This window comes from Zingiber officinale, chromosome 11A (genome assembly GCF_018446385.1).
Source record: "Zingiber officinale cultivar Zhangliang chromosome 11A, Zo_v1.1, whole genome shotgun sequence".
Taxonomy (NCBI): domain Eukaryota; kingdom Viridiplantae; phylum Streptophyta; class Magnoliopsida; order Zingiberales; family Zingiberaceae; genus Zingiber; species Zingiber officinale.
The window spans coordinates 87,188,127-87,212,918 of NC_056006.1; the positions used below are offsets into that span (position 1 = coordinate 87,188,127).

Below are 24,792 nucleotides of genomic sequence, written 5' to 3' on the forward strand. Positions count from 1 at the left end.
TCATGAACCTTGGAAGGTGGTTAACCTTCCGTTAAGAACATGCTCAAGGTTGAGCGTTTGAACTTTAATGGGGAGTGGATATCCTCATTGTTCAAGTGGCTTCAAGTGGATAATGCTCAAGGATGGGCATTTGCCTACATTGGGGGAGAATGTAGGGTTAAGGTTAATGAAGGGTATGGGACCTTCATTATCGTGTTGGTCACAACGAGTGAAGTTGTGAACAACGATGGACAACTCTTCAGGGGGAGAGTTTTCAACAATGGGGCATTTGTTGAAGAGTGCCCAAAATTGAGGCACGGGTTGATGTGTGCTCAAAGATGGTTTAATGTGTGTCATAGGGGGAGAATGAAAGGGAGTAAGTTAGGCTTTCATTACCTAGAGGGAGTTTGCCCTCTTAGGGGGAGAATGAAGGGCTTAACTTATGTATTCATTACCTAGTGGCATGAAGAAGGTTTAAGCTATGGGATTAGCCTAACTTACATGTGGTATTGTAAGTGATAGTGTTGGTATTGTCAAACATCAAAAAGGGGGAGATTGTTGGTGCAACATCCCTCAGGTCAAGGTTGACCTGGTTGACCAAGCTTGAGTCTTGGTTTGAGTTTCGATGTTTGACAATGTAAGGTTGATTGAAGAAGAGTCAAGTAGGTCAAAGATGACCGGATACTTGACTGGGAAGTCCAAGTGAGTGAAGCTAGGCAGGAGGAAAATCCTGGTGAGTGAAGCCAGGTGAAAGACCTAGTGAGTGAAGCTAGGCAATTGGGAAAGTCCTGGTGAGTGAAGCCAGGCAAGAGAAATCCAAATGGGTCAAGGTTGACCAGACATCTGGTGAGAGTCCAAGTAGGTTAAAGGGATTGACCGGATACTTGGCACGAGAAAGAAAAGTCCAAGTAGGTCAGAGGGACTGACCGGATACTTGGCAAGAAGAGAAAAGTCCAAGTGGGTCAAAGAGATTGACCAGACACTTGGTGAGAGAGTCCTAGCCGGTCAAGGGTGACCGGATGCTAGGTCTTATGTACCAACAAGTCATGGTTGACTAGATGTTGGTTTAGGGGGCTTTAGACTTGGTTTTGGACAAAAACCAAGGTTTGGATTGATCCGTGGATTGATCCAGCAGGTTTGGATTGATCCGTGGATTGATTCAGCAGGTTTGGATTGATCCGTGGATCGATCAGAGTTCGGATCGATGGATCGATCCAGAAGATCCGGATCGATCCGCCGATCGATCCGGTGAGTCCTCGCCCTCCGGATCGATCCGTGGATCGATCCAGGTCCCAATCGATCGCTGGATCGATTGGGACGCCGTCGCGCGATAAGCGCCGGATCGATCCGTGGATCGATCTGCATTTTGTCCAGAGGCCTCAATCGATCCGTGGATCGATCCAAAGCCTCCCCGATCGATTGGGAGCAATCCAATCGATTGGGATTCGACCGTTGGCGTCGTTTATAGCTGTTGACGTGCAATTCCTTCAGCATCTCTTCACCGATTCAACTCAGATCTTCACCAGCTCCTCCACAGCTCTCTCCAAGCTCGAGATCACCAGTTCTTAAAGGATCTTGGAAGTTCTCCAAGTCAAGAGGCGGATCTATTGCAAGAGGAAGAAGTTAGGGTTAAGGTTTTTATTGCATATCTTGTAAGCTTTTGCTTATCTTGTATTTCCCTTTCTTCTTCTTGTATTGAGAGGGTTGTAGGGCTTCTCCGCCTTTGGTAGTTACCATAAAGGAGTGTTATTCATAGAGGAGGGTGTGTGTGTTGGTGTGGATCCTTGGATTAGTCATCTCTTGTGAGGTGGATACCAAGTAAACCAACCGTGTTAGCGTTGTGTGATTGTTTCTTTGTATTTCCGCTGCACATCTTTGAAGGAACGAGCACCGAGCGAACGCGATGAGCTATTCACCCCCCCTCTAGCTACTTTTGGTCCTAACAGAACACACCCTTCACAAATATCATCTTGGGTATTAATATGAGGAAGATCATTCATCATTCCTTTGCTTGAGAGAAGCTTTAGAGCTATGAAGTTCACATGTCCGTACCTCATGTGTCATAGCCATGTACTATTCTTTATGTCTGCACTTAAACATTTTGTAGTAACATGCTTAATATCGAGAGAAAACATCCTATTTTTAAACACAGGAATATGAGCAATAAGTTTGTTTTGCTTTCTCAAACGAAAACTACCATCTTTTAGTTGCATATTAAAACATTTCTCAAGCAATTGTCCAAGACTAATAATATTAGTTTTCATGTCGGGCACATAATAAACATTAGTGATGTATGTGTGAGCTCCATCTAAGTTTGATAAGAATCTTACCAACGCCTCTTACTTGGATTTTGGACGCATCTCCAAACGAGACTTGTCCATTCACCATTTCATCCAACTCAGCAAACATATCTTTATGCCCGCACATATGATTGCTTGCCCCGGAGTCTAAGTACCACAAATTCTTGTTTGTGGAATCTTCATCCTTTCTTGCTAGCGAAACTACATCATTGTCATTGTCTTCTTTTGATGTGTAATTAGCATTCCCTTGCACATTGTTAAAGCGGCATTCCGATGCATAATGTCTAAATTTGTTGCAAGTATAACATCTTACATTTCTTTTGTCACACCTTTGGTCTCTACCTTGATTGTTGTCTTTACTTCTTCCTCGACCTTAGCAAAGCCCCTGCCACGGCCTCTACCTCGGCCACGTCCACGGAAGTCACCACGGATATCGCCGTTTTCTTACGAACCTTCAGTCTTTGACTCTTCTTTCTAGTCAATAATCGTGAGCTTGGTTTGTAGAGCCTACTCCATAGGCTCTCTCCATCTTCTTTGTATTCTTGCTTCATGAGCTTGTAGAGAGTTTAATAGTTCTTGCACCTTCATTTCTCTCACATCTTTTGATTCTTCTATGGTCGCAACTACATAGTCATACCTTAGCTCCAACGATCATAGAATTTTCTCTACGACGCGACTATCTTCAATGTCATCGCCATTTCTTCTCAATTGGTTAACAATAACTAATACCCTTGTAAAGTAGTCTGATATACTTTTAGACTCTTTCATCTCCAACGATTCAAATTCCTCTCTCAGGATTTAAAGGCGAATACTTTTGCTCTTTCATCACCTTTGTATGCTACTTGTAAGATCTCCTATGCCTTTTTGGAAGTTGTATCTTTGGCAACTTTCTCAAAAATAGCTTCATCAAGAGCTTTATAGATAAAGAAAAGAGCTTTCTTATCTTTTCTCTTTTGTTCCGCCATTGTCGTCCTTTGTGCCTCCGTTTGGTTGACTCCTTCTTGAGGCGCTTTATAGCCTCTTTCAACAATATCCCACAAGCCTTCACTCTCCAGTAAAATACTCATTTGGATACTCTAATTGTCATATTTCAAATCAGCAAGACGAGAGATAGGAAACATCAACATGGCTCTGATACAATTTTGTTTTAAAAAAATTATGGGAGAAGAAAAATTGTAGAAGAGGAGGAAAATCTTTATGTGGAAGAGAAGGAGAATAAAAACAAAATACTCCACTTATCTTCATTCATGAAAAATGTACATAGGTTTATTGGATGAACACTAATAATCTAGATTTTTTTTTTAATTCTATCTTATCCTTATAATGACACCTCATCAAATTCTATCCTATCACAAACTCTCATCAATAATTATCACCTTATCATTCTATATTCATAAACTTTTATCAACAACTTTTATTATCTTAAAATAAAATTTAATTCTCAACATTTTCTACATTAAAAACTATATAATTACTTCTCCTTCGTTAGTTATAATTATATTTGTAGTCAAATATTTAATTAATTAAGCTTAGAATCTAACGAAGACCTTTTTCAGAATTATTAAATTTAAAAAATAGTTTTTTTTTTTTGAAAGGCACCTCCCAACCAATTTTGCAATTAAATCAGTGCTATTAAATCATTTAATTTCATTTGAAAGTCATAGCAAATTTGTGCTGTTAAATCAGTGTTAAACAAGTTTGGCCAAATTCGATTAGACATATGAAAAGAATTTATATATCTCCGTAACATTAATGTTACGATATTATCGATTTTGAACTTAAATTCTTGTTAATTTATTTTTGGATTATATTAGAAAGGGTTCATGAATTATTAACATATTTTCTAAGTCCCTTCAAATATCTCATCACTTTTAATTTACTTACTTTTTATCACCTAGAGATTACTCCTCAAAATTTTTGCCAAACTCTTTGACTTGTATGAACTTTTCACTTAGAATTCACGAGTTTGAGAGTCCACATCTCTTTCATCCAATGTCACTATTCCACTCATATGCTTCAATCTAGATCATATCTCTGATACCACTTATTAAAATAATTCATATATATCCATAATGATATAATATTGTCCACTTTAGATCTGAGTCTTCGTAAATTTATTTTTGGACTCACTTTTGATCTGTTTTGAGCTTGATTTCCGCCCAACCATCTACCCTTGACCTGCTTCAAACCTAATTTCCACCAAGCAACCAATTACCCTTGATTTACTTAGACTTTTCACTCTCAGGATTCACTCCCTAAGATTTGGACTATGAATTCACATATATTTACAATAATATAATATTATTCACTTTGGGTTTAAACCTTCATAAATTTATTTTTAAGCTTTATACAAAAAGTTTCATACCAATATAGATATATTTCATCTTATAAATTCAACCTAAATGACTCGATCTGAATCATGCCTTTGATACCACTTATTAAAACTAAAAGAATTTATATATCTCTATAATAGTATGATATTATTCACTTTAAATCTAAATTCTCATAAAGTTATTTTTGGACTCACCATTAACCTGCTCTGAATCTAATTTCTACTAAGCATTCAGTCACTCTTAATTTACTTGGAATCCTTTTGACATTTTATAATCAACCACCGTCGATGCCCAAAATATTATTTTTGAAAATACTTTTAATATGTACTTTATTAAGTCACAATTATCAACATGTTCTTCGAACATGGATCCTGTTTAGAATCTTCTAGACGAGAATCCACCTAAGCTTCCTTCTTCTTCTTGCAAGTTTCGGCCACCAAGAGTCTTCTAGAGATGAAGAACTTTTGTCACCAACCAAGCTCCAAGGGATGTTAGGAAATAATGCCTCCTATCTCTTCTTTTTCTCCAAGCAAAATCCGGCCACCAAGATCTCTCCAAGAAGATAATGTCGCCGACCACTTAAGAAGAAGAATAGGGGAAGAGGAAGAAGAGAGGGCCGGCCACCACCAAGGAAGAGAGGAATAATAGAAAATATATTGTTGTTGTGAGGTGAGGCACCTCTATCCTCTCTTTTATATTCCTTGGTCTTGGCAAATAAGGAAAGTTTTAATAAACTTCCTTATTTTCCTTGCCATTGAAAGGAAAATTTAATTGATAAAAAAAATTACTTTTCTTCTATTAATGGTCGGCCACCACCATTTCCTCTAAATAAGGAAAGTTTTAAACACAAAATTAAAACTTCCTAATTTGTTTCCGGAAATTTTTAAAATAAAAATTTCTCTTCAAAAATTCCTTGGTTATAAAAGGAAACTTTTATAAATTAAAATCTCTTTATTAAAACATGTGGATGATTACAATAAGGAAAGTTTTCTCCAAAATTAAAATCTTTCTTTTAATCTACAAATAAAGAAATATATCAAACTTTTTTCTTAATCTTTTGTAGAAACTAAAAAAGGAAAGATTTAATTTTAAAATTCTCTTTTAAATCATGACTTCCACATAAGGAAAGATTTAAAAAAAAATAAAATCCTTTTAATTTTATTATGGTCGGCCACCTAAGCTTGGGTTCAAGCTAGGCCGACCACACTTCAACCCATCCAAGCCTTATCTTGGCCGACCCTTGCTTGGGCTCCAAGCTTGGCTTGGCCGGCCATCTTAGGATGTGTAAGAAGATGGGTATGGGTGGGTATAAGACTTTATAAATAAGAGGCTACGACAGAGACCGAGAGGAGGTATTGGTTTTGGTCTCCCGATGAACTTGAGCTTCCCATGTTCGCCCCGAACACCCAACTCGAGTTCATCAATAATAACTCATACCACTAAAAAGTTATTATTGAACTACCGCACCAATTTCATATTACTATATGGGATCCTTCTTATCATGAGTGTGTTAATCTCCCTATATTTAAGATACAGAATGTCCACTAATTAAATGAGTTACTGATAACTCACTTAATTAATATCTAGCTCCAAGAGTAGTACCACTCAACCTTATCGTCATGTCAGACTAAGTCCACCTACAGGATTTACATAACAATCCTTATGCGCTCCTCTTGGGGACATCATCAACCTAGATTCCTAGGACACAGTTCCCTTCTATAATCAACAACACACACTATAAATAATATTACTAGTGTAATTTTATAGTCAAGATAAACCAATACCAAATTACACTACGACTATTCCAATGGTTTGTTCCTATCCATCTTAGTCGTGAGCAACTGTTTATAATTTATAAAGAACTAATAACATGATCTTCTGTGTGTGACACCACACACCATGTTATTTATAATATAAATTAATTGAACAACTACACTTAGCATATAAATGTAGACATTTGACCAATGTGATTCTTTTATTTCAAAATAAATGTTTACAAAAAGCTAGACTTTTAGTATATACTCTAACAGTAATCAAGTAATTATGGGCCTTTTACTTATTTTCTTTAAGTTGTTATTTTTATTTTAATTGCTTTGCTAATCTGAGTCGAAAGATGAGAAAGGAGTTTATTTTAGTGTTTTAGGTGACTCAACCCTCTCCAGCCAACTTAACCGGTCCAATATTAGTATCTCAGCAGACTCAAAGTTTCAGTATTTTAGCATACTTAAGTTCTCAATATCTCAATAGACTCAAAGTTTTGATATCTTAACAAACTCAGAGTCTCGGTATATCAATAAACTTAGACTTTCAATATCTTAGTAGACTCAAAATCTTAAGATTTCACCAGTACCTATACCCCAATAGATAAAATACATTACATAGTTCATTTTAGGGATTGACGATTTACCCATTCACTGACTTTGGCGCTGAACATTTTCAAAACAAATCAAGGCGGGTGAATTAGAGAATATATAGACGTCTATTAGCATTCCAGCCTTCCTTCTCCTTTCAGGGCCTATCCGAAAGAGAATCTAGTACCTCTTGGTCATGAATATCTGAATAGGATGAACCAGCCTCAGTGATATCTTTGCTTCAGAACAAAACAATTAGAATTAGACTCAATTAGCTGGAATATGCATTACCCATATAGGGAGTCGCAACACCAAAATCTTTCTCCAGTCGACCTAAGACTCCCCATACTGATTTCCACAAAAACTTTAAAAAAATTTCTATCTCTAATTGCTCTGATTTTTGTGAGTTTTGATCCCTAGATCAAGTTCCTTCAACATGCAAAGTTTCATAGCAATTAGAGATTTTTTTTTGTGAGTTTTGATTCTCATACTGATTTTCGTAAAAATTAGAAAATTTATCTATCTCCAATTGCTCCGATTTTTGTTATCAAGTGACCGATTGTGAGCCATCCTTCTCCTTTTGGTCCTATTTGATTGTGAGCCAGCCTTCCTTCTCATATCAGGGCATATTCGAAAGAGAATCCAATATCTCTTGGTTGTGAATATCTGAATAGGATGAACAAACCTCCGTGGATATCTTTGCTTCAAAACAAAATAATTAAAATTAGACTTGATCAACTAGAATATGTATTATCCATATGGGGTGCCTCAACACCAAAATCTTTCACTGGTCGACCTGAGGCTCTCCATACCAATTTTCGCAAAAACTCATAAAATGTTTCCATCTCTAATATCCAATTTTTGTGAGTTTTGATCCCCAGATCGATTTCCTTCACCATGTAAAGTTTTATAGCAATCAAAGATTTTTTTTTTTGTGAGTTTTGATCCCCATACTGATTTCGGTAAAAAGTAGAAAACTTCTTTATGTTAATTGATCTGATTTTTGCTATCAAGCGACCATGGTTCTGATACTACTTTTTAGGACTAAAAAATTTACATATCTCTATAATGATATTATATTATTTACTTTGGGTCTGAGTACTCATGAAATTATTTTTGAGCTCGCGCTTGACCTATTCCGGGCCTAATTACCATCAAACATCCAATTACCTTTGACTTGCTTGAACTTTTCACCACCCAGGGGTTCACTCCCCTAGGATTTGTTTTTGAACCAATCTTAACCTGTTCTAGACCGATCAGCATACGTTGATGTTTTCCATAATTTTTTTGTAGATCTCCTTTTGGATAAAAAGAAATCGTTTTTTGCAATTCCAATTATGAAGTCAATCTTCATATCTTATTTGTGAAACTTAATACTTGAAATTAATCTCTATGTTTTTTTTCCTTTTCTTCTTCTGAAATAAGTGAAATGAATAAATTATTTATCACCCTTCTATATTTAAGGCCTAATTTCTACCAAGCATTCGATCATCCTTGATTTTCTTGGACTTTTTATATTCTAAGGGTTCACTCCCTAAGATTTGAACTTTGAATTCATATATCTTCATAATGGTATGATCCAAGCTCTCATAAATTTATTTTTGAACTCTATTGAAAATACATTGTACCAATAAAAATATTTTTCATCTTATGAACTCATAATTTTTCATAATGTATTTCTAATGTGTTTTTAATGGTATTCCAAACTAAAATAACGCTAATACAGAATTTATGCCATCCTAATAATAAGCTTCACAAGGAGAGACAACTCAGGCGTGCTTAACCTGTTCTCAGATAAGCAACTTCTGATTAACTCACAACTCAACAAATCATCATTGTTTCAAGCATTGCAGATCATTCTGCAGATGAGTCCTTTGTTGTCCTCATGACATAACTGTGAACTTCATACTCGATGTCTTGGTCTCGGAGAAATGTTGTTGATATCTCTCAATGGCGTGCGCCGGCTTCGATGGTTCTGTGAGTTCATGTGACACACAAGGATATGCTTCTCCTTCTCTTTACATGTGTTGAGTGATTTAGTCTGTTGGTTTTGAGCTATCCTTAGTGGATCTTCCAGCTGGAACTCTGAGTGCGTAGGGGATGAAGGGGGAGCATTGAGGAGCTTGGTTCTCAACGGTTGGAGCTCTTTCTGAAGCTCTTTAACTACTTTCTGTAGCTCAACTACCTTGCGTTCTGAAGATCTCGCCTTTTGCTTCCACTCAAGCTTCTGGAACAGAGAAGATTTACAGATGTTACAGACTAACCATTCCAAGAATTAAGTTAAACATGCAATTATCAAAGAACTATGCTACTTTCTCAAAGATTCTCTGTTGTTATTCTTTGCTTATTTTTAGATAGACCTTGTTATGTTTTTTCAATAAAACTAATGGAGATTTCCAACATGAACTTACATGTGCCTGCTGAGAGTGGAAATTGACCTCAGAAGAAATGGCACGTCGCTGCCAATGGTCTCTAGAAGATTTGAGCTCTTCCATCTCTACCCTAACTTGATCCAACATTTCTTGCATCTCAGTCCACTGCTCAGACTCGGCCCTAACCTGCTGCATTATATGGCTCACCAACTCCTTGCAATTACAGCAGCTTAGCAACCCCATCTTCTCCTCCTTCTGTAATGGTTTTAATATTAACTATCGAAAATATATAAGCTAACCATAAAGCTCATCAACCAAGCTACTAAACAGATAGGCCTCATAACACAAACGAGTCATTCACAGGATGCATCAACCTGAAACAAGTTTACTTCAATTTTTCATGGACAGCAAGAGTTCCAAATTATAGCAATATCTGCTAAAACTGCCAAACAGGAATTTAGCAGCAGGAAACATTATCTTATCACGGTTATGCGGACAGTTTGATCTCCAATGTTTTTTCACTGCCAAACAAGATGGTAATAGCAGATATGCACTTGAAACTTCACCAAGTAAATGTTTCAACGAAGTCTCCATAAACCTCTCCTTTTCATTAAATAAAAAGGGCGCAAGTAAAGGAAATGGCCAGAGTTGTTCAATCCACAGGAAGGAGGTTGGAGCAGGTCCCAGAGAGCAATTAAGACCAACTTTTAAAAAGTTGAAAAAGAAGCGCCAAGTAGCACTTGGGATCAAATCATTTAAGGTAGGTAAGGGGATCAAAAGATGCTCATGATGGTTTGTAAACCATCAGGACGATAGATTAGAGTGCATTCAACTACAAGAGGTATCAGAAAACCAGTTACTTTGTACCTGTGGCTATTCGGTTAAGGGACTAGTATTTATCAGGCTGTAGAATACCAAGCGAGAATTGCTCAAACAAAGAGAAAAGCATCTCGAATATTAAGTACGGTGGGAAGTGCTAAGCAAACCAAGACTACGAAGAATTTTTGTGAGACTGAGAAACCGGCAGATCCTTTTTTCTCTCTCTCTTCATGAAATTGCTGTTTTAAGTTCCCACCAAAAACAAAATTAAAATAAAATAAACTTGAGTTGCAGTCAATCCGTGGTTTAATTCTCCTACATTTAATTAACTTTCCAAACAAGTAATGGAGCATACGTGATTAAGAAATAATATCGAAAGGGCCTAGAACTAGACTAATAACAGCAAGACATGCCCAACTTCTCTTTTCAAAGCAGAAAACATTGTCATAAAACTTCAATTAGTATCCTTTATTTAAAGATTTGATTTCAAAGGGTAGGTTTCCCTTTGTATGCACAAAACTGGAATTCTCATGTGGCTGTTGTCATACATCTGACCTCCAACGGTCAAAATGTAGAGGTCTGACCAATATACAAAATGAGTAACTGATCACAAAAGAAAGCTATTATCTGAAGCGGTTTTGAGCTTGAACTACTAGCTCATAATTCAAGTTCATGGTTTCAATAAAGTGATATATATGTATACACCATTAAGGTTTAAGTTAGCAGTAGCTCAGATGTCTTGGATTGACTAGTGCAAGAGAGAGAGAGTCTCTCCTTGTTTAACTTATATAAAAATAGAGCAAAATGAATTAACTATCATATGGATAGTTCGAATTAAAGTATCTGCTTCAGGAGATAGCTAATTGTAGAAAGGATACAGGGTGTCTCTAGTCTAACACTATGGGTTTCACTAGGTATTGCAACATCGGCTCAGCCAAAGTTAGTGGTGCATCCAAAAGAAGACAAATTAAGGTGCATTAATTTGCATAGCATATATCAAACTTTCAAGATCACAGATATTGAAAGTGCATCCACATTCAGTCGATGAAAAGAAAAGTTAGGTAGGTTCATTTTTCAAAAAGGATATCTAAATGTAGAAAAAAGTATTTATTTACCAGGTGTCATATGACTTGAAACTTGAAAGAAATAACTTCGCATTCTCTAGACGCTTATTTAATGGTAAAATAGCTACATCCCTTCGGATGAGTCTAATGATTAGCGTATGAGGTGTTGTCATTATGAGATTTAGAGTTCGAATCTCGGTAAAGCCGAGATAAATACCTCCCTTATGTGTTAATCACTATTCCAAAGACTAGTAGCCGTTCGTGATTTACCTCCTCCGTGTTGACTCTGAGACGGATTGATGGGGATGCTAGGGGCGAACGTATTCGTCCTTTGCCACCGTAGAGCTAAAGATAAGCATTAGTGGCTCAGCACAAGTAAGTTTTATTCTAATCCTTTTGGCGTTCCTGCCTCGGATTGTATGAATCTGTCTTACTTGACAGAGCGCGTCTAAGTTTCCTATATTTTTACCATTTCCAGCTTAAATTTGTATGACTTATGAAGTTAGCTAACACCTTCAACCAGATGTCACTTCATTAGTTCTGAATAACCCACTGGGTACTTGTCTTAAGCTTGAATCGAAACCACGAGACTACCATGAGCATGAACATAGGAATCATCACAAGATGCCTTGCCATGAAGGTGCCTAACAAGTCGAGCTAGCTATGCATAGCATCTCCATTTGAAACAGAACTCAAATCCTATGGAGGACCTTTTTAGCAATCCAATTTGATTGGATTCAGATCTCATTCATTGATACGTATTCTTTGTTGACTAGCTAGTCACTAACAATCAAGATAAAGTCCTAACTGAAAAACTAGAGAGGTGAATGGTGTGATCGTTGCTAACATGTCAATCATCTGCGTGCTAAGTGACACAAGAATAATTGTGTTTTTAGCAAATGATGAAGCAACGCACTTAACAAAAGAACATCTAATTTGAATTAATCTTAGTTGCTCACCAGTTTATCCGGCGCCGGCGGCAGCTTCTGGATTTGAAGGAACCGTTCTTGCTTTATTGCTGTAGCGCACCCAATTTGTTGTAGGTCACTCCTCTCGCCTTGGTTGTTGCTGGTAATGATACTACCATCGTTGGCAGAGAGGAAATGGCTACATTCCTCGATCCTCTCTGACATCCCCCTGGACAGTCCGTCCATCTTTCTCTGCAGCATCTCCATCTTTACTCAATCGATGAGAACATCTTCAATAATTGGAAAGGGAGAAAATATTTTCCTTTTTTTTTTTTTTTTGCGAAGCAAACAAATATCAATTATTACCTCGTCGGGAAACTGGCTACCGTGACTAGAAGACTCCGCTGCTTCAATTCGCTCTGATTGTGCAGCTTTCTTCCTTGAATCTGGTACAGAAATCTCTTGAATGTCCTTCACGCTGAGGTCGTCATCCATTTTCTCCAGCCGCCGCCTAAGCACCGATGCTTGCCGATCGAAGTTTCGCCTGCCACTACTCATAGGATGCATTCCTCTTGAGCTTCCTCTGTTCCTCCTCCCGCACCCGACGTTACCCAATCTGAGCACCTGTAACCTTTCCTCCAGCTCCTCGATGCTCGCATCCAATGCCGCCTCTACGCTCTCGCTGCAATCAATCTTCTTCCTCCCCTAACCCGTCGTCATCGTTTTCAAACTCAAAGATCAAGACTTACAAAATGCGACGAATTTTTTAAAATTCAATCTCACAGGGCATACCAATACCAAGGCGTCCATTGCGGATCTCAATGTGTCCTCCATCCGGGCTCGATTCCGCTCCAGTTTTCGCAGCTCCACCTCGCGCTCCATCCTCAAGAATTTGCATTCGGCGCGAAGCATCTCCGCCTGGAACCGCCACCTCTCGTCTCCGCCCGAGTCCCCTCCTCTCTCTCCTGGAGGAGTCACCGTCGGCGTCCGAGGGGTCTGAGCTTGACGATCGCGGCCCTCGAGAAGATCCACGAGTTTTCGGTCCAATAGCGGATTCATCGTCGCCGCTGCTCGAGACCGCCTCGCCAGCCGAGGCAGGTTGAGGATCGCCCGCGGCCGGTTCCTCGCCGCCATTCTCTCCCCACCTCCTCCTCGACCAATGCGTGGCCGCTTTCTATTCCACTTTAAACAAAGGTGCGAGAGTGGAAGCGGACGCGAAAGTGGAGTTACGGAGGCGGAGCAACTGGCGACGGCGGCAGAAAGGCGTCGCCGGAAGCAGCGACGTGAAGCACGGCAGAGCAGTGCCTCGTTTTCCGCTATCGGGAAAGGCAAAGAGGGGTCGGACTTGATTTGAAATGGACCTCTCTCTCACATCCACACCATGAAATGACCGAAACACCCCCCTGCCCCTACTCAAATCATGGGACGTCGATGAGCCAATGATGAGGAACACAAAGCCTCCAAACCTGCAGAAAGAAGACAAAAAGCATTCGTAGGGGCAAAAATGTAAGAGAACCTGGGGCTTCATAGACGTCGCGATCATTCCATGCACGGGGAAAGGCAGGGAAAAGAGCGCGGTTCGTCCGTTTTCGGTTCGGCTCGGTCCCGTGGTATTGAGTGAATCAGCGGCTCCGCACGAGAGGCGTGTGCGGGTCACGTCGAACTCGACGGGAAATTTATTGGTCCAAATTAATTGGGGGAGCCGGGTGGTGTGGGTCGGTTCAATTTTGTCACGGCTCACGCGGGCAGGGCGAGGCGAGCCAAATGCTCCGGCCATTACTGACTGGGCCCCGCTCTAGGTGGGCCCTCTATTAGGCATGCAAAAGTCCATGGATTGTCTCTGGTCCTTCGTCTGAGATAACATCACCGGATGTTTTATTGGACAGTGATTATAATTATCTCGTACTTAATTAATAATGATTCTAATTATTTTTTTCAAGAGTGTATATAATTAGCTCGTACTACTGAATAATTGTCATATTACAAATTTAATTGGTATTATCTTTGATACGGCGTGTTCTGGATGACTTCGAAAATAATGTAGTGATAATATAATCGTCAAAATAACGAAGAGGTGACTGTTAAAGTTAAAGTCAAAGTCAAAATATGATGATTGTCAGAGTGTGCGTAGTTGGATAGATCATTTATCTCTGGGACTTAGCTCTTCATTCTTCAAGGGCAAGTCTCTTAATATATAGCTGGTCGGCACCAGCGTCGGTTAAAACTTCGGGACTTTGCTCCTCATTTCTCTTGTACAAGTCTCTTAGCATACAACTAGTTGGCACCAAAGCAGGTCAGACCTTCGGGACTTAGCTCTCCACTTCTCCTGTACAATTCTCTCAATATACAACTGGCCAGCCCCAGAGCCGATCAAACCTTTCGGGACTTGTTCCCCAATTTTCAATAGCAAGTTTCTCAGCATACAATCGGTTGGTATCAAAGTCGGTTTGAGCTTCGGAACTCAACTCTCCACTTCTCCTATGTAGATCTCTCAACATATAGATAGTCGGCCCCAGAGCTGGTCGGACCTTCAAGACTTAGCTCCCCACTCTTCAAAAGCAAGTCTCCTATATACAGCGAGTCAGACCTAGAGCCGGTCGGACCTTTAAGACTTAGCTACCTACTTCTCATATGCAAATCTTCCAACATACAACCGGTTGGCTATAGGGTCGGTCAGATTTCCCCTAGAAGACAGCAGTGTTAGAGAATTATAATAACCTGTTAAAAAATAACGGTTATGTTGAGACCTTTGACACTATGTTGAGACCTTTGACACTGGCTAGAGGGAGCTGAATAGCCGATCACCTACTTCATTCGCTTTCCTATAGTTGTTAGCGCAGTGGAAATACAAACAACAAAATAGAAACCTAATCTAAAAGATAATAAAGACAAGAAGGCCAAAACCTAACACGTTTGTTTAATGTGGTTCGAATATGATGCTCCTACTCCATAGCGTGTACGTAAGATGGATGATCCCTCAATCTATCTGTAGAGCAATCTCCGGTAAACTCCGACTAGTGAATGACTCCTCGGTAGAGAAACCTCGTCACAATCTTGACTATGAACACTTGGATCAACGAAAGCTTGGGTACTCTAATTAGAGGTTAACCACGTCTAATTTTGTCACCCAAGCTAGCTCTCCCAAGATTCATTATATAAAATTTAAGGGAAAACATCCAAGTTATTTTTCCACTACCAGTCGACTGGTAAAGTCATCAGTTAACTGACCTCTGTAGAAAATCAACCCTTACATCTTAACGGCTCAATACCAGTTGACTGTCATACTTCCCAGTCGACTGGTCTTCATGGGCTAAGCGAATAGAAGCATTCTGTTCACTACTAGACAACTGCTAACTTTAACAGTCAACTGGTAACTTTAGCAATCAACTAGTAACTCTGTAACCACAAATTTTGCATCCTTCCGAGTTGCTGGTTCTCAACCACCAGTCGACTGAGACATATATCAGTCAACTAGTAAACACTAACTTAGGGGTTTAACCCCGAGTAAAATCATTCATGCACTCATCCTACTCCGCACAACCTTAATCTTGCCTTCTAGCCTTCTCCATTAGCCCTGCGTCTCTCGAATGCTTCCCCATCCTTCACACCTTGCCTTCAAGAGATTCCTTCGGTCTTGTCTTTGTTGTCGGATTTTCCTTTGCCAAGAGTCTCCTAACCTCCGGGACTTCATCCTTGCCAAGTCATACTTGGACTTACGTTGCCAAGACTACACACTTGGACTTACACCGCCAAGCCTCTATACTTGGACTTTGCCATTGTCAAAACACATTTGGACTTTCCTTTGCATCTGTCACCTGCATACTTAATAGTGCATATCAAATAAAATAATAACCTAACTTATACATTTGCCCAAACATCAAAATTTAGGGTCACACCAATTGTTCCAACATGTTACTCGTTAGGGAATATTCCACTACCCCGACATATGCACACAATGGAACCTTCCTCTGAGGGTGGTCATACCTTTTCCTTTACTCGACATATTCTGACACTAGAGATTTTACTATGCCTCATTATTGTGGAGGTTATGAGGGTCAATATAAAAGGGGTGCTCTCCGTTGGTCAGGTATACTTTACTACGTGCACACACATATATACTTTATTGTTCTACTGCTCATCTTCTTCTCTATTTTTGTGACGATTCTGACTTCAGCGTCGAAGTGTCTACGCTAAGGACCCCCTCCCTAGTTCTTACTCTAACGTTTCTATTTGCTCTCTCTATTGTGTATGCAGAAAGGATTGCTCAATGTCATCTCCAACTCAGAGTCTTTTCACGGTCAGCAGTAGAGCCACCTGCTCAATGTTCTATCTTTCCAATTTCAGACATAATCAAATTTGGCACCGTTTGTAGGAAGTTTCGCCTGAATCTGAAACTCAGAGATGGAGGTGTTGGTTGCTACTCGGAAAACCTAGAGGTTCCACTGTACAAAAATTTTGTACAAAGGTCTGAACCTTTTTCCTAGCTACCATGTGTTCTTTTAAATTAAATTTTGGATCGCCTGCGGAACTTAACACGTTTGATCCAAAACTTAATCTATTTGTTCTTTTAGGTTTAGACTTGATCTCCTGCGGAACTTAACACGTTCGATCCGAATCACCTAAGTTATTAATTCCATTAAATATTAATTTCCATAATTGGTTCACAGTACTGACGTGGCGAGGCACATGACCTTCTTGGATATGGGAACAACCACCACCGACTAGACAATACCTTTTAAGGAAAGCTAATATTTAATTTCCTAAAATAACTTTAGGTTAACCGAAAGGAACAATCAAATCACAAGGTAAAGAAGAAAACATAAGAACACTACATCGAAAATAAATTCGAAATACTAGAATCGTAAGCCTCTTGTATTTGGTATTATTTCCAAAAATAACTAGTATGATGCGGAAAGAAAAAATACTAGTTATACCTTTTAGAAAAACCTCTTGATCTTCTACCGTATTCCTCTTCTAACCTCGGACGTTGTGTGGGCAACGATCTTCCAAGATGAGAAACCACCTAAGCACCTTCTTCTCCTCCTTGCTAGGTTCAGCCAAAACAAAAGCTTCACCAAGGATGAAGAATAACACCAACCAAGCTCCAAGGGATGCAAGCTTTCTCTCCTTCTTCTTCTTCTTCTTCTCCAAGTAGTATCCGGCCACCACAAGAGCTCCAAGCAAGAGATAGGTTTCGGCCACCACAAAGAGGAAGAGAGGGAGGGAGGATGGCCGACCACAACACCAAGGAAAAGAGGGAGAAAATAATAGAAGTTGTAACCCATGAAGGCACCCCAACCCCTTCTTTTATATTCCTTGGCTTTGGCAAATAAGGAAATTTATTTATAATAAAATTTCCTTAACTTTCCTTGACAACAATTAATTAAGAAAAATTAAATAAAATTTCCTAATTAATTGTATGTGGTCGGCCACCTCATATAGAGCAAATAAGATAATTTTAAATCAACAATTAAAACTTCCTTATTTGTCTTTAGAAATTTTAAAAATTTCCCTTTAAAATCCCTTCATGGTTGATAAAAAGAAATTTCTATAATTTTAATTTTTCAACATGTGAATAATTTTCAAAGAGAAAAAATAAAATATCTTTCCAATCTACAAATAAGGAAAGAGATCTAATCTCTTTCTTTAATCTTTTGTAGATCTTTTTTAAGAGAGATATTTTAATTTTAATTCTCTTTAATAAATTATATCTTTCACATAATAAAAATTAAAAATTAAAATTCTTTTTAATTTAATGGGGGCCGGCCACCTAAGCTTGGGTTCAAGCTAGGGTCGGCCACCCATGAATCAAGGCTTGGCCGGCCCTAGCTTGAACCACAAGCTAGCTTGGCCAGCCCCTTTATCATGGGTATGAAGGTGGGTATAGGTGGGTATAGTACTCTATAAATAAGAGGCTACGATAGGGACCGAGAGGAAGAATTGGTTTTGGTCTCCCGATAAAATTAAGCATCCCGTGTTCGCCCCGAACACACAACTTAATTTTATCAATAATAATTCATTCCACTAGAGAACTATTATTGAACTACCGCACCAATCCCAAATTACATTTTTGGGCTCCTTCTTATTATGAGTGTGTTAGTCTCCCTGTGTTTAAGATATCGAATGTCCACTAATTAAGTGAGTTACTGACAACTCATTTAATTAATGTCTTAGTCCAAGAGTAGTACCACTCAACTTTATCATCATGTCGGACTAAGTCCACCTGCAGGGTTTAACATGACAATCCTTATGAGCTCCTCTTGGGGACATTATCAACCTAGTATCTCTAGGACACAGCTTCCTTCTATAATCAACAACACACACTATAAGTGATATCATTTCCCAACTTATCGAGTTTATTGATTCATCGAACTAAATCTCACCCTTTGATAAATTAAAGAAATAAATATTAAATACATGTACTTGTTATTATATTAGGATTAAGAACACACACTTCCATAATAACTGAGGTCTTTGTTTCTTTATAAAGTCAGTATAAAAGAAACTACCTCTAATGGTCCTACTCAATACACTCTAAGTGTACTAGTGTAATTATATAGTTAAGATAAACTAATTCCTAATTACACTACGACCTTCCAATGGTTTGTTCCTTTCCATTTTGGTCGTGAGCTACTGTTTATAATTTATAAGGTACTGATAACATCATCTTCTACATGTGACATCACATACTATGTTATCTACAATATAAATTAATTGAACAACTACAAACAAAAGTAGATCATTTGACCAAATGTGATTCTTTATTCAAAATAAATGTTTACAAAAGCTTAGGCTTTCAGTATACACTCCAACAGGAGGAGACTGCATGATTCACTACAATTAATTTGTCGCAAGAAGATTTGGAGCTGCTAATAATTGTCCAAGTGCTGAAGTTAGTGCAGCAACAACAAGCAGCAGTCGGGGGTCCTCTACCGCACGATCCGATTGTATAAGATGGGGCAGAGGATTGCCTCAGGCTTCTATTACTACAAGATGCAGAAAAAAGGAATTTGGATCGGGCGTGCAGTGCAAATCATTTGCAGCCTTAACAAACTTGAGAAGTACACCTGTAATGTATTTTTATATACTGTTGCATATGCACATTTAATGAAATTATAGGCGAACTTAGCTCATGAGCCATAAATTCCAGACTCTCGTGCCACCCGACCGAGTTATAAGTGAGCATGCTTTCGTGCCCCAAGTTCAAGACTCTCGTGTTGCCCTGTCGAGTTATAATCGAACATGTTCTCGCGCCCCAAGTTCTAGACTCTCGTGCTACCCAGTCGAGTTATAATTGATCATACTCTCGTGCCTCAAGTTCCAAACTCTCGTGCCACTCGGCTGAGTTATAAGAAAGCATGCTCTTGTGCCCCAAGTCCCAGACTCTCGTGTTACCCTATCGAGTTATAAGCAAGCATGCTCTCGCACCCCAAGTTCCAAACTCTCGTGTCACCCAATCGAGTTATAAGCGAGCATGCACTCGCTCCCTAAATTCCAGACTCTACTGTTGGCTGGCCGAATTATAGGTGAGCATGCTCGCGCACCCTAAGTTTCAGACTCTCGTGTCGCACGACTGAGTTATAAGTGGACATGCTCTTATGCCCTAACTTCCAGACTCTCAAGCCGCTCGATCGAGTTATAAGCGAGCATACTCTCACACCCTAAGTTCAAAACTCTCATGACGCCTGGTTAAGTTATAAGTGGGCATGCTCTCGCGCCTCAAGTCCCAAACTCTCATGTCACTCGATTGAGTTATAAGAGAGCATGCTCTCACACTTCAAGTTCCAGACTCTCGTGTCGCTCGGTTGAGTTATAAACAAGCATGCTCTCCCGCCCCAAGTTCCAGACTCTAGTAACATCCGGCCGAGTTATAAGTGAGTATGCTCTCGCCCATCAAGTTCCAGACTCTCGTCCTGCTCGGACAAATTATAAGCAAACATGCTATCACACTCCAAGTTCCAGACTCTAGTGCTACCTCGCCGAGTTATAAATGAGCATGCTCTTGTATCCTAAATTCAAGACTCTCACATCACCCGACCGAGTTATAAACGTGTTTACTCACGCGCCTAAGTCTCAAACTCATGTGTCGTCTGATCGAGTTATAAGCATGCTCGCTCACGCGTCTAAGTCCCAAATTCTAGCCACAACTACGGGTTACCATTGGGACTGGCTCCCAACATCAATTTACTTGGGTATGACTCCCATCTAACCAGTACTCGCAAATTGCTACTTGATCAGCATTCCTCGTAGATTGTCTCTCGTTCGGCATTGTTCACTACTGCCCATTCGACACTCGTATATAGTCGCTCGCCTGACATTTAGCCCGAATCCTCGATCGCTCGAACTTGCCGTTCACTTGATGCTTAAAGCCGAGCATGTGGCATCCAAAAACTTGTCACCTATGGCACATTGCACTCAGGGAGTGGGATGTTCAAACGACCATGAAAACCATAAAAAACAATCAAAAGCAAGAGACACAACACTTGCAAATATTAAATATTTAAAGTTTTTTGCCTGCAAAGGGCTTTGAGTTCAAAGGTTACTATTGTTAACTAGAGCCCTAGAGCCAATCATTTGATGATTGTATTTTGGACTTGTTGTATCATATTCTATATAAATAAAGGCATTTGGTTTTTGGTTATTATACTTACTTGTATTGGTGCCAAATAAACTAAGTATAATAACGTCCTTGAGTAGAAGGTTCTTACCTATATTAATCGATTGGTTGAATCGATAGTGAGATGATATAGGGAACACTACTCTTAATCATTCCTAGTCGAGTATTAACATTCAGGGACAATGTTAATGCAATAAGACTAGCATGTAGGTCAACTCGATGACTTGATCTTACAAGTCATGGATATAGAGATATCAAGTTGACACATGGGTATGCATTAAAGAATGTATACTGAATGACCCGCTATGAAAAAGTATCATGGATCGTTATATGAGTGTCATATACTTTCTCATGTGGCTATTAGTATGACTACTAGTCCTTAGACCTGAAGTCACCATGGTTCCCTACATAAGGAGTTATGTACTTTGGTTTCGTCAAACGTCACCCGTAACTGGGTGGACCATAAAGGCGATTACTGGGTATGTAACAAATTATGCGGTGGGATATGAGTGATGTAGATGGGATCTATCCCTCCTATATGACGGGAGAGACATCGGTATTCTTGATAGAGTGAGACCACGAAGTGCATGGCCATGCCCAAATGAGTCAATATGAGATATTGAGATCATTTGATTTAGTGAGTCTACTTGGAGTTCAAGATTTAGATTGGTCAGAGGATGACATGGTCTATGCCTCACATTGATCAATCTAGATGTCTAGGATAGAAGGACACTTGTCATATTTTGTGAGGAGTCACAATTAGTAGTCACAAGGTGATATTGGATCTCAACATTCTTGTAACTTGGGTAGCAATGATGTATTGCTAGATACCGCTCATTGCTTATGTTTCTAAAGGAGTTTAGAAACATTACCAACGTTACAAGAACCTATTGGGTCACACACAAAGAACAAGTGGATGGAGATTAGGTTCATATGATGAACCAATTGGATTAGGTTCATATGATGCACTAAAGATTGGATTCGGATTAATTCAAATTAGACTTATTGAGTTAGACTCAATTAGATTCAATTGTTGAATGAGTCTAATTTAAATTTGATTCATTGAGTCAATTTATATTAATGAATTGAGATTCATTAAATTAAAATTGACTTGAATCAAAGGTTGGATTTAACTCAACAAGGAAGAGAATTGGTCAATTTTGACTTGACCAAATGGAAGTTGAAACATCAAGTTAGACTTGATGTATTGCCACATAATGAAGGTTGACTCATCCTACATGGCATGACTAGCCTTGCCACATCATCTCCACATCATCAAGGGAGATCAAGAGGTTACAATCCTCCATTTAATGTGGCCGGCCACATTAAATGGGGAGTTACCCATGTGTGGCCGGCCACATAAAAGAAAAATAAGTTTCATTTTGTGGCATTGATTTGGTGGTGTTGAATGCTTCTTCCTCCTTAGCTCTCTTCCTCCTTTGCTACTGTTGCCGTGGATTCCAAGCAAGGTGAAGGTGAGTGAGTTGAGTTCCAAGAGAATAGGGTGGAGTGAAGGTCACAAAGGAGGGTACCTAGAGGAGTGTATGAGATTCCTTTTACTTTCTCTCCTTTCTCCCTTTTTAAATCCTACCCGAGAGTCCTAGAAAGTGCTAGCACACTTGTGGTGCTCTCTTCTCCATCCTTGAGTGTTAGAGAACACATCTTGTTCGTGTGGATACTTCTAGAGGATTGTCTACGTTGACAATCTCGAGATCCGACGTACCTTGGACGAGCGGGAACGCGAAGGGCTTCGCTTCAAAGGTATAACCCTTTTCATGTAGATCTAGGAGTAGATCTCGGTAGAAACTCGTATTCGTAGTTTTTTGAAATTTTTCTTTGCACGGATCCGTTGGCTTTGGGGCTTTCGGGGTTTCCGCGACGCGAAAACACGGTTTTCGCGGCCCGAAAAACCCAACAACTATTACATAAATTTGGAGAAGAGGTTGGCCGAAAGCTCATCTATAATCCGCTAGCAATCTAAGATTCACTCAGGTAGATCAACTGATAAATATCCCACCTTGTGAAACTTCTTGGCTGCTCCTTCGGCTCTATATGAAAGCATCTTTATAGTATGTCAGCTGAGATGTAAGCCAAACTCGCGAGATTGGAGGTATACTTCTCGCATGGCCTTGAACGCTTATCCTCTCCTGTCTTGTAGGCTACTAGCTCGAACCAAGAAACCATTAGCTCAGATTTGGAAGATTCCATCTCGACTTGTAGAGAATCCAGCTTGCTCTCCTGTGCGCCCAAGTTCCTTTGTTGGTCCAATATCAGCAGATCCTTGGCCATTAACTCTTTAGCTTTCTCGATTGACTCCGAAGCATGAGAAACCTATAGTTCCTCCAGCATAACAGTCTTTCATACCATATTGGATAATGCTTTGGCCTTCACTGTAGTTTCCGCTCGGAAATTAGCATCACTGGTTTGCAACATGTTTTCTAGTTTCATTTTTGCTGCTTGTTGACTATCCACCATCTACTAAGCTTCATCGAGGGAGGTTTCCATTTGAGATAACAACTCTACTTGGGTTTCTAATTCACCTCCAGCCGCAGTCTATTTACCTTTGGAATTGAGGCAGAAGCTGAGGGAGATTCTAGTTCCTCCACATGGTCCATCAGGATCTTATTGGCCCAATCCAAGTTCATCGCCATTTGACTTAGATTTAGCCCGCTAGCAAAAAACTAAGACAAATAAGGTCGAAAATCTTACTAAAGGGAAGCGAAGAAAACTAAGAACTTACTGTGATGGCCTCATGAGCGAAGCTATCCACACGATTAGATACAAAGTGGTTCCCCGTACATCCCATTGAATTCATCTAGACATATGGCAATAACCATTTTAATTTTACCATCCCGAAGGTGGGGCCGATGATCGAAACATATCCCTTCTTTAGATGGCACATCAAAAGAAAAAGAAAACTGTAACTCGTACCCATGAGATGTACCGAGCCTTGAAGAAGAGACACCCGGGGGTGTGTCAGCTAGCCGGGACAAGCACAGGGATGGCGATAGTGTAGGCATCGGCCTGGTCGACCCCGAAGGAAGTGGCCCTTCTGAAGCAGGGCATACAGTCTCAATTGGGGTTTTCCTAGAACAAAGGAAGTAGGGGCGATGGTTGTTCGCTCTGTCCCAGCCTGTTCGTTGGGAGCTTGGGAGTTCATTCGACTTCTCTTGCACTGTAACCTAATTGGGGACTTAGAGGTTGCTTCTGGCGCTTGAGAACAACTAGATAGTGAACCCTCCTGCTTGGCCAGGATGGCCTTCCCCTGCTGATTCAACTCAACCTTATCCATTTGTAAGCTCTCTAACACTAAAGCCTTAGACAAAGTCTCCACTGCAAAAAGAAAAGAAGACATTTTCAGTTAGAGATATAATGGAAATTGAGTTGAAGTTCCTTACTAAGAGAAAATTACAGCTCCGTCCGAATTGGATTCAGTCCGAAAATATAAAGAAGCCCCTCCTATAGTATTCCAGGAATGTCAAATTTTAGGTCATCCAGTCATTTTGAAGCTTCAATAAACATCAACTCCATATGAAAGTCACCCAGCTCAGGCACCGCTAGGAGATTCGATTGCCACATGGTTGGCCAAGGCACTAGTGTAGAAATTTGAATAAAGAAATATTTATTCTTCCATTCCTTGCTATGATAAGATATTCTATCAAATGGCGTAGTCTTTAGATAGGTTTGGAAATGAAAAACTCTGTCAGGCAGTTGTTTATAGTAGTAGAAGTATTGAAATATTCAAAGAGTCAAAGGGATTTCACACAAGTGAAATAAAATTATGACACCATATAGAAGGTGAATTGGAGATGAAAAACTCTGTCAACCAGTTGTTTGGGATAGTAGAAGTATTGGAATATTCGGAGAGCCAAAGGGATTTCACACAAGTGAAATAAAATTACGACACCACAAAGAAGGTGAATTGGAAATGAAAAACTATGTCAGCCAGTTGTTTGGGGTAGTAGAAGTATTGGAATATTAAGAGAGTCAAAGGGATTTTACACAAGCGAAATAAAATTATGACTCCGCATAGAAGGTGAATGGAGTTT

At 39.5% G+C, this 24,792-nt stretch overlaps 1 protein-coding gene and 1 long non-coding RNA gene across 3 annotated transcripts; one reads left to right on the forward strand and one right to left on the reverse strand.

Annotated features, from left to right (window-relative positions):
• Window positions 1-8,809: 8,809 nt before the first annotated feature.
• Window positions 8,810-13,441, reverse strand: LOC122032326. 2 transcript variants are annotated; one of them, XM_042591606.1, is made up of 5 exons: window positions 12,919-13,441; window positions 12,493-12,831; window positions 12,178-12,378; window positions 9,375-9,590; window positions 8,810-9,190 (listed from the first exon to the last, which is right to left on the reverse strand). In XM_042591606.1, exons 1-5 carry the CDS (start codon window positions 13,258-13,260, stop codon window positions 8,867-8,869), a joined length of 1,422 nt encoding a protein of 473 aa, XP_042447540.1. In that variant the 5' UTR covers window positions 13,261-13,441; the 3' UTR covers window positions 8,810-8,866. The 2 variants fall into 2 exon arrangements, with proteins under 2 accessions (XP_042447540.1, XP_042447539.1); XM_042591605.1 differs by having other exon boundaries at window positions 12,178-12,393.
• Window positions 8,818-9,284, forward strand: LOC122032327. Its single transcript, XR_006126041.1, has 2 exons — window positions 8,818-8,940; window positions 9,029-9,284. It is a non-coding gene; the product is annotated as an uncharacterized LOC122032327 (long non-coding RNA).
• Window positions 13,442-24,792: the final 11,351 nt, after the last annotated feature.